Source organism: Trichechus manatus, unplaced genomic scaffold (genome assembly GCF_000243295.1).
Source record: "Trichechus manatus latirostris isolate Lorelei unplaced genomic scaffold, TriManLat1.0 scaffold00205, whole genome shotgun sequence".
NCBI classification, from domain to species: domain Eukaryota; kingdom Metazoa; phylum Chordata; class Mammalia; order Sirenia; family Trichechidae; genus Trichechus; species Trichechus manatus.
Window position 1 is genome coordinate 3,429,244 of NW_004444141.1, and position 11,151 is coordinate 3,440,394.

The window sequence follows — 11,151 nt, forward strand, 5'->3', positions numbered from 1 at the left end:
GTTTGTCATCCATTCATCCATCGATGGGCACTTAGGTTGTTTCCATCCTTCTGTGTGTATGTACCATAGTTTGTTACCTATTCATCCAACAATGGGCACTTAGGTTGTTTCCACCGTTCTGCTATCATGACTAGTGCTGCAATGAACATGCCTACTCATGTCGCAGCTGTCATTACCTTGCATACTCTTAAAACTAAGGATTTTTATGTCCTGCACTAATAACAGTTAAGGGCAGTTTTTTCCTCCCTGGCTTCCTTCCTGTCTAACTTTCTTTTTTTCTCAGCATGCAAGAATGAAATTCGTCTGTGTGAGAAAACTTTTTTTTTTTTTTCTGATAAAAGCAAACCATGACTGAAAGTCATTGGACAATTCAGTGAGACACACCTGCTGGAATCGGATGTCAAGGTCAAAGGTGATAGGCTCTCTGGGGTTGCAGGTGATGGGCAGGCGGTACTCCTGGTGCGGTGGGGTGGTGCACGGCAGTAGCTTCACAGTGTAGGTCCCTGAGTAGTCCCGAACCTTTGAGACAAAAAGAGGACATTTGTATTTCCACTTAAAAATCTGAGGTGTGAGCAGAGTAAAGGAAAATCACGTGAGGGCCTTGCCACTTACTGCAAAGTCAGATGTGAAGCTCCACTGCTGCACGGGCTGGTTATAGGTTGGCTCACTCCTTACGAGGCGGAGGGAGAATGTGAGGCCTGAATGATCAGCTGACATGATCATGGAACTTGTGAAGGATGCTGAAAAAGTGAATAATAATAATAATGTTGCTGTTGCTAGTTGCCCTTGAGTTGATTCTGACTCGTGGTGACCCCATGTGTATCAGATTAGAACTGAGCTCCATGGGGTTTTCAAGGCTGTGATCTTTCATAAACAGATTGCCAGGCCTGTCTTCTGAGGCACCTCTGGTTGGGTTCGAACTGCCAAACTTTCAGCTAGTAGTTGAGTGCTTAACTGTTTGAGATACCCAGTAATATAATAATAATAATAATAAAATAATGATATAGTAGTTAAAGGAGTGTTTAAATTTTTCAAAACACCTTATCACACATTATTTGCTTTTATTCTTACAGTAAGTGCGTACAGAAGGCAGGCTGGAACAATTACCCTTATTTTGCTAGGAGTGACCCTGTGACTCTCCCACTGGGAGGATGTGTGCCTGCCAGTCCCTAACCCAGTGCTCTTTCCACCTGACAATTCTGACAAAAGATCATTTTACAGAAACGCTCACATTGTTCAGGGCTGCTTCCCAGGGAGCAGAGCTGTGCAATAAAGGTTGATGTGAATGCATTTATCGTGCACCCAGGCTATGAGCTGAACTTAGAATAGTCTATCAGCATCAACACAGCTGGGCAAGCCCAATTTACGAATGGAATCTAATTTCAATTAGATCGCCTGCAATCGTGCTGAACAAAGACTTGGTTTAGTAGAAAGATGGACATGTGGAAGGGGACTGGAAAGGCCAGGAAACCCTCATTTTCCAGGACTGGCAATCCCAATAAGGCAAAACAATTCACTCTGGCTCTGTATTTCTTGTAGTTCGGTCTCTTAGAAATACAATGAGCTCTCTTTAACTTCCTGAGTATCCAGCCTGTTCTCTCCTTTGTTAGAGCTCACGCCCAGAAAAAGGAAGGACAGAGAAGCCAGCGAGTGAGCTATTTTCCCCTTCCTATCTGACACAGCAGAGCCCTGGCGGTGCAGTGGTTAAGAGCTCAGCTGCTAATCAAAAGGTCAGCAGTTCAAATCTACCAGCTGCTCCTTGGAAACCCTATGGGGCAGTTCTACTCTGTTCTGTAGGGTCACAATGAGTCGGAATCGACTCAACGGCAATGGGTTTGTTTTTTTTCTGTTGGTTATCTGACATAAGTTGGCACCCTGGAAAAACATGCAAACCAGTTTAGTAATGTGGAAGGTCAAATAAAAAAAAAGAGTACTTCTAATAAAATGTTCTTTAAAAAAAAAAAAAAGGTAGACATAGGGCTTTATTGACTGCTGCCTTATTAACAAGAAACCCTGGTGGTGCAAACAGGTTTAGGTACTTGGCTGCTAAGTGAAAGGTTGTTGGTTCAAGTCTATCCAGAGACTCCTCAGAAGCAAGACAGGGCTATCTACTTCCAAAACCTCAGCCATTAAGACCTTATGGAGCACGTGGGCTTGCCAGCAGTCAGAAGTGACTCCATGGCAACTGTTTTTTTTTTTTTTTTTTTGTGTGTGTGTGTGTGTGTGTCTGTTATTAATATTCACAGCACAATCCATCATAGAGAGTAAACTGCGTAGCCAGTGCTTACTAAAGACAATGAACAAATCTGAAACTTAAGTGTGAAAGTGAAGTGCCACTACTGGCTCTAAATATACGTGTTTCTTACAGTACTTAGAAAAAAGCTTTGGACAGATGAGTGCTTGCTGAAGGCATCATCTGAAATGCAACTTCTGTACAATGGGAGCAAAGTAGGCAAAGGGACTGTTAATTGCTGTGCTCTTTATCTAAGGAAAACTTCACTTCAGATTAACTCAATAGTGTCTCCTTTTAAGTTTACTCTAATTATTTTTCATTTTCTCTTAAAGTGTATAAAAATAAATCATAAGAATTTTGTGGATTAAGAAATGCGATTGAACAATTATCAAGCCCTCAAGTAAATAATCACATATATGCATATTTGAAATTAAGGGCTTCAGAGCTAATGGGGAAACATGTGAATAGAAGCTACATCCCTGGGTGGAGTCCCTGGGTCATGCAAACAGTTAATGCCCTTGGCTGCAATCTGAAAGGTTGGAGGTTCAAGTCTACCCAGAGGCACCTCAGAAGAAAGGCCTGGTGATCTACTTCTAAAATATCAGCCATTGAAAACCCTATGGGGCACAGTTTTACTCTGACACATATAGGGTCAGCACAAGTTGGAGTCTATTTGATAGCAACTGGTACTAGCCCATCCTAGCTGAGTGGAGTGGCTGTTAATGGGTCAAGAGTCTTACCGGGATGTGACAGCACAAACAAGCCATGGAATTGAGCCTCTGTCTTGAAGTTCACAACCAAGCGCCCCTCCTCACTGAGGCGCATGCTGGTTGGATAGAGAGAACCTATGATGGGAGATGGTACACAAGGGTGGAAGTTAGATGACCAGAGACTCCTAATGCACAGATCTGTCCCAAATACTAGTTCAGATTCTTCTCATCTTTAAGCATTCTAGGCAAAGGATATTATTCAAAGAATGCTAAGTGATAAGAATTAGAGGCAAAAGTATTTTTGTTTTCTCTTCTAAGGGAAAAGGTATCTAGAAGTGAGGAAAAATAGAATTAGGTAACATAAGTGAGGTCCATATGAAATAAAGAGGTTGATTAGAATAGAACAAGCTTTCTTAAGTTTTAATCTACAAAAATAAAGTTGTAAATGGAAAGATATGACCAACTTGTCAAAATTGTGGAGACTTGGACATGTAGGCAGAAAAGGGGTTTGTGTTCTACAGAATGATTCCAAACTCATAGGCATAAAGAAAACTCTGAAGCTTTCCCAAGAAACTCTGCAGTTTGACAAAATTTGACTTCTCTCCAGATATAAGAATAGGAAATTCTTATGCTAGAAGCTGAGAACCACAAAAGAAAAAAAAGATTCACTCGAATGTACATTTTCTAAGGCAAGATATGGAATAAAAACATTCAAAATAATCCAGAATGATTATCTGGGGTGACCAAAAGACACAGCACTAGTGGATTAATTAGTGTTATGCTTGTGGACTTTGAATTATGATTCTGAAATGGCAACTGAATGGTTGTGGGTCCAACAGCAAGTGGCACTCACCACCATTGTTCCAAGTCAGTCAGCTAAAGTATCATAGAATAACTGACTTAGAAGGGAAAGAGATACCAGAAGTCTAGTTTATCACTCAGAGGAAGCTGAGTCCCAGAAAGGTAAGGGAATATGTTTGTGATTACGTAACTAGTTAGCTGTAGAATGAGAACTAGAATGAAGGATAGAATTTATACTGCACTTTAAATTTACCTCCCACTTCCAGAAACTAAAACGAATAGCTTTTTCTCTTGGGTTCTTTCCTCATTTTCAACTGGAACTAACTCTACGCATTTTCTAGAACCCAGGGAAATATACAGACTGTGTTGTGTAACACACAGATGACTAGTCACCTAAGATGGGCTAGAAAAGTTAAATATCCACATAGAAAATCACAACAGTCACACATTATGCAAAATCTGAAGCGCTGAAATGATTTAGTTAAAGTAGTTTTTCTAGAACAAAGATGAAATCATCTTAAAACATTGAATAGAAAAATACTATATGTTGGAAGTTGCTTCTATCATTTTCAGCTGCAGTACAAAATCCTCTGAAGTACATAAAATAGTAAGACAGTTACAGTTTTCCAAGTCTTAGTAACCCACCTTGGAGTTCGGCTTCTGGTGGGCTGCCAATTCCATCATTCCACAAGATGGCAGTGTCATACACAAAAGTTAGACGAAGCTCTGACTTCAGGTCAAAATGCTGCCACCCTCCGACCCCCACAGGCGAATGGAACACGTAGGAAACGTAGAGTGGAACTCGGAGGGTCACGTAGGACTGCACTAGGTTCAGTACCTAGGACAATAAAATTAATTTTATCAACGTGATTCAGTGTTGTTATCTAAAAAAGCCTACTTTTATACAAGCTATTTTCTTACTTCACCTAACTGGAGACTTTGGCTAATCACTGAGGAAAGGCAATTACAGCGTTTTACAACACTATTACCCTTTGTTTAATTTTATATCAATCAAATAGTTTTGTTAATATACTGTCTTCATTAGCAACAAAGGATATGTAGCAGAAACCCTTAAGATAAACTGCATTATTTTGAGCATATTATATTTACACAGCTTTTTAAAAATTTTTTAACAACTTTATTAAGATACAACTCACATACCATACAATTCACTCATTTAAAACAATTCAATGGTTTTTAGTAATTCAGAGAGTTGTATAACCATCACACAATCAATTTTAGAACATTTCCATCACTCCAAAAAGAAACCCCATACCCATTAGCTGGTGGGTACGAACCACCAACCTTCCGGTTAGCAGCCTAGCGCTTAACCACTGCGCCACCAATGGGCTTGTTTGTTTTTAACCTATTAGCAGTCGCTTCCATTCCCTCCTCCCCTCAGTTCCGGGCAATCACTAGTCTACTTTCTGTCTATGAAGATTTTCCTCGTCTCTGTGTTTCATGTAAGGAATCACAAACGTGATTTTTGTGACTGGCTTCTTTCGTTAGCTTGGTATTCTCAAGGTTCCTCTGTGCTGTGGTGTGTATTAGTACTTCATTACTTTTTATTGTTGAACAGTATCCCATTGTATGGATACACCACATTTTTATTCATCCATTCATCAGGTAATGGACATCTGGGTTGTTTTCAGTTTTTTATTTTTACGAATAATACGGACTACTCTTAATTATTATTATATAGAGAAAAACGAAACAAAGCAGGAAAGATCAGGAAGCAAATATGTCAGTAATGGCATGTAATATTTAAGATGTCTCAGGAATAATTAGTTGATGTGTCTTGCTTTGATGTTATACTTTCCTCTAGGCATTTATTTGGTGGTTTAGGAAGTAGTGAAAGATAGACTAATAATTATTTATTGAACACTTACTACATTTTAGACAATGACCTAGTTTCACAATAAAAGCTATTTAATATTCTCACTTTCCTCCATACCAAAAACCCATTGCTGTTGAGTTGATTCTGACTCATAGCAACCCTGCAGGACAGAGTAGAACTGCCCCATAGAGTTTCCAAGGCTATAATCTTTACAGAAGCAGACCGCAACATCTTTTTCTGCAGAGCGGCTGGTGGGTTTGAACCGCTGATCTGTCGGTTAGCTGTCTCCATAATTATATTTATGTGTGGGTGGTTGGATGGATGGATGGGTAGATGGATAGATGGATGACGGATATAAAGAAAGCTAGATAGGAAAGTTAAATCTTAAAGAAATAAAGCGAATTCCCAAGGAACTCTTAACTGCTGAGTGGCTCTGCCAAGATCAGAATCCAGTCTGACCCGTGCTTCTCCATATTACCTTACTTCCTCCTTTCCAAACAATGCTGAGGTCAGTCCTAAGATCATTTAACAAAGTTCATCATATTCAGCTCTCAACAGCTCTGTAGAATAGTAGAGTAAATACACTTATCCTCTTCATATGCAAGAGGACACCGACTTCGGTGAGATCACACACCTTAGAAGTCAGAGTCAGGCTTTTTGATATCAATCTAGCTCTCCTTTCACACTTAGCTGGCAACAAAGAATCATATACACTAGTTAATGGAGCATTTAAACCATGAAAACTACAACCGACCATTTTATCATGGAGTTAGAAGTCATCTCTTCAAGTCACAAAAATAATGACCTAAATGATCAACAAAAATAAACACAAGAGAACCATCAACTGAGCAAGTTATTGGATTCTCAGTTATTGGATTCACAGCTTTACCAGTTGCCGTCGAGTCCATTCGGACTCATGGTGACCCCATGTCTATCAGAGTAGAACTGTGCTCCTTCGGGTTTCCGATGGCTTGGGTTTTGAAAGTGGACTGTCAGGCCTTTCTTCCAAGGTGTCTCTGGCTAGACTCAAACCTCCAACCTTTCAGATAGCAGCCGAGTGCATTAACCATTTGCAATATCCAGAGGCTCTGCTTAGCAGTGAGCACACCCCCTTACCTGCTAAATCTTGGCCAGTAGGAGACGTGCTTTGTAATAAAAGTCCTTTGAGATAGTATTTTCTAAGGGTGTATATTATTACTATCATTGAGCCATTGATCTTGACATGTAGTTTTAACATTCTGGCAGTATAGTGGAGATTGATTAAGTGAATCCATATGACACTGATAATTAGGATTAATGTTCCTTCCTCAGATTTTAATAAACCATTATTTTTTTAATTAGACTTTATACATGTGTTTCCAATTAAACTTTCTAGGTGCCAAGAACAATTTTTGCCAACATTATACTCTACCCATCAAACGCTATGGAATGTGCTATTTTCATTCCCTTCTCATGAATAACTTACTTGGAGCAGGGCTCCCCGACTGCTTCTTATTTGCATTCATTCGATTCATGTGGTGACCTAGAGTTTGATCATTTCTGGGCTCAACCAGCATCTTGTTGCACTTTCTTGCCCACCATGGGCAGGTCTTCTCTTTGTGTTCTAAGAATCTGTCTGGAAGAACCAGGGCTTAAACGGAACCACCTTGTTCGCTCAGGTTACCTAGTCATTTCTTAAAAATTGAATGTTACAATGTAATTGTCTAAATTTCATATTTCCCCTTAAAAGAGCACTTAATGGGAGGGGTGGGGGGGGGGGAAAAACTAAATAGGCAATAGATAAGTGGTATCTTGGGTGAAGGGTGAGACAGTACACAATACAGGGGAAACTAGCACAACCTGTTCAAGGAAAGGTCATGGAAGCCCCATAGACACATCCAAACTCCCTGAGGGACTGAATTGCTGGGCAGAGGGCTGTGGGGACCATGGTCTCGGGGAACATCTAGCTCAATTGGCATGACACAGCTTATAAAGACAATGCTCTACATTCTACCTTGGTGAGTAGTGTCTGGGGTCTTAAAAGCCTGTGAGCGGCCATCTAAGATACTCCACTGGTCTCATCCCTTCGGGAGCAAGGGAGAATGAAGAGAACAGGATACAAGGAAAACATTAGTCCAAAAGACTAATGGTCCACAGCTACCAAGGCCTCCACCAGACTGAGTCCAGTACAGCTAGATGGTGCCCGGCTACCACCACTGACTGCTCTGACCAGGATCACAACAGAGGGTTCTGGACAGAGCTGGAGAAGGATGTAGAACATAATTCTAACTCACAAAAAAAATACCAGATTTACTGGCCTAAAGGAGACTGGAGAAACCCCGGAGTATGGCCCCCAGACACCCTTTTAGCTCAGTGGTGAAGTTATCTCTGAGGTTCACTGTTCAGCCTGGGAGTGGACAGCCCCGTAAAACCAAATGAGACTAACGAGGTACAGGAGTCCAGTCACAAGGGCCAGAAAGCAGAGGGGGAGAAGGAAGCTGGTGATAGGGAACCCAAGGTTGAGTGAGTAAGGATAGTGTTGATGTGTTGTGAGATTGTTAACCATTGTCATAGGGCAACACGTGTAGTAACTGTTAAATGAGAAACTATTTTGTTCTGTAAGCCTTCGTCTTAAGTGAGAATAACAGCACAACTGGAAGAGCGTAGTCAATGTCACTGAACTGTGCATGCAGAAATTTTTGAAATGGTGTATCTTTGGCTATGTGTATTTTCACCAAAAAAAAAGGTTGAGAAGTTAGAGGGTTGACTTGTTGTGGGGTTGTTAACCAATGTCATAAGACAATATGTGTACTACCGTTTCATGAGAAACTATTTGTTCTGTAAGCCTTCACCTGAAGTACAATTAAAAAAAAAAAAAAAAGCACTTAATTTTCTTTTAGCCTGCATCACAAACTTCCTAAAGTTTTGTTTTTGTTTATACTCAAAGGAAAAAAATATCTAATCTGGTACACTGCTCTTTAAGAAAAAGAGGCACAATGAATGACTTCATATATTTTTAGTGATGTTTGAAGTTTCATCAAAAAAGGCAAACAGCATTTTAAATTCCATATTTAAAGGGACAGCATAAAATGCAAATGCCTTTACACACTGACATAAACGTATTCTACCAATGATCAGTGTCTAGGGTTGCTATGAGTTTGCATTGACTCGACAGCAACGGGTTTGGTTTTTAATAACTGTCAGTAGATATACATTTGGGGAGGGTGTTGCCTGCCTAAGGGGTATAAGAAAAGCTACTGTGAGTTGGGTAGGAAAGGTGAAGGACAGGAAAAAAGCTGGGTACCCACAAAAGAAAAACTATACTGACATTGTAGTCTATAGTGGGAGCTAGTGCTGAGGAACAGTGCCTGTAGGTTTAATTCTTCACTTATTTTAGACTTATAGCTGCAGCTATCCAATTTACAGAGGTGGTGGACACACAGTTTGCGCTTGACTGCTAACCTAAAGGTTGGTGGTTTGAACTCAGCCAGTGGTGGCCACAGAAGAAAGGCCTGACTATCTACTTTTGTAAAGATTACAGCCAAGAAAACTCTATAGAGCAGTTCTGCTCTGTAACTCATGTGGCTGCCATGAGTTAGAATCGACTCAATGACAACTAACAAGAATATATATACACGCTAATAAAAGCTAATCTAGATTTACCATGTTTCTTTGCAACCTCCACTTGAGCAAGGGCATATTTTACAGATGGGGGACTTAAGCCATGGAGAAGCCTGCCCAAGATTATTCAGTATAATCAGGGCTAACACCTAAGTATCTAGACCAGCTCTTTTCAATACAAATATAATGTGAACTATATATGTAATTTTAAACTTTCTAGTAGCCATAGTGTAAAAAGTAGAAACAGGTGAAATTAATTTTAATAATATATTTAACTCAATCCAATATCAAACATATTTTAATACGTAATCAATATAAAAGAATTATTAATGAAACATTCTACTTTTTTTGACTAAGTCTCTAAAGTCTGGTATGTATTTTACATGCACAGCACATGTGAATTCTGAACAGTCCCATTTCCAGTACTCAATAGCCACACACAACTAGTGGTTACCATACTGGACAGCACAGTAAACTCTCATACCTGAGGTATTTCAATTAGACCATACCTATTGAAAACAACAATCTTTTCAAAATATCTTACAGTTGTGATGGTTAATGTTATGTGTCAACTTGGCTAGGGCATGATTCTCAGTATTATGGAATTATTTTGTTTTGTGATCTGATGTAAGGGGAGTTTCTATGCGGGCATGGCCTGCATCCAGTATGTATGAAAGTTCTGGCAAAGCTCTCTCTCTTGATCCTGCAACTGACTCGTCATTCCCCTGACCTCCGGTTCTTGGGTTGTGAGCCAGGCAGCCTGTCACCTGACCTGCAGATTTTGGGATTCACCAGCCCCAACATCCCCAAGAGCCAGCAGCCTGTCACCTGACCTGCAGACTTCGGGATTCACCAGCTCCCACATCCCCAAGAGACAGCAGCCTGTCACCTGACCTGCTGATGTTGAGCTTGCCAGCCCTTGCAACCACATGAGTCAGGAGAAGCCTCCAGCCTGACACCTGACCCATGGATTTGGAACTTGCCAGCCTCACAAGTGTGTGAGCCATTTCCTTGAAATACATTTTTCTCTCTCTCTATTTATACATAGGTGCTTCACTGGTTTGCTCCTCTAGAGAAGCCAGCCTAAGATAGTCAGGCATCTGCTCCACCTTTATGTGGGATATGTGCTTTTATGTTTATTTCAAAGATCGAAAACTGAGCCAGGGTTTTTCAGATAAGCTGTTAGAATTTTATTTGAAGGCAAGCACTGGTGTATTTCCCACTGGTAGAAATTTCCTTCTGCTGCTTCTCTTATTGCCAGAAATATGTCTACATTATCAAGAAGGTAGTGTTTATGAGCGTGGAAAGAAGGCTCACAGATCTCAGCAGCTTGATGTCTCAACAAAGTGTGTACTTAGCTACTCAGTTGAAGGCATTGTTATAAAAGTTAAAATCCTTAGCCTAGTTCTCGGAGTAACAGAAATCTACATATACAGAATGCTTGGGAGAAAGAGACCCTGCCTTCTGTCCACTTACAAGCCTTTCTGAAGGTCTGCAGTATTGGAGAGGCAGAATGGGGACCCTGGGACAGTCAATACTGGTCTACAAATTCTTTAGAGTTGAGGACAACCCTACAGAGTATTTACAATAACAGCATAGAAATAATCTAAATGGCCACCAATAGAAGAATGGTTAAATAAATTATAAGGCACACCTACAAAATGAAGTATCATACAGCCATTCAAAGTCATTTACCTGAAGAATTTTCCTTGTTATAGGAAAATGCTCACAACGTAGTAAGTTAAAAAAGCCAGTATATCACTGCTATTAAAAATGGGTATATAGGAAGTCTTGAAAAATGGCACTCTAGGCAGAAGCACCACGCCGTCCCTCCACAGCAAAGATCCGAAAAACTAAGCCGAACAGAGAAAACAACAATCCTGAAACCCTAAAACATCAAATGAAGAGATAAAGAACTCAGCCAAGCACCAAATGGAGTGAGAAAACTGACAGAGAATGGAGAGTGAGGA

The 11,151-nt window shown here is 40.3% G+C and overlaps 1 protein-coding gene across 1 annotated transcript in view; it reads right to left on the reverse strand.

The window, feature by feature from the left end:
* Positions 1-11,151, reverse strand: part of FREM2 (FRAS1 related extracellular matrix 2) — a 290,304-nt gene that overhangs the window by 12,680 nt on the left and 266,473 nt on the right. Inside the window, exons 17-20 of the mRNA XM_004388078.1 lie at positions 4,390-4,582; positions 2,974-3,078; positions 613-740; positions 385-519 (exon numbers count right to left, since the gene is read on the reverse strand). Coding sequence (XP_004388135.1) covers positions 385-519; positions 613-740; positions 2,974-3,078; positions 4,390-4,582 — 561 coding nt within the window. The remainder of the gene's footprint in view (positions 1-384; positions 520-612; positions 741-2,973; positions 3,079-4,389; positions 4,583-11,151) is intronic.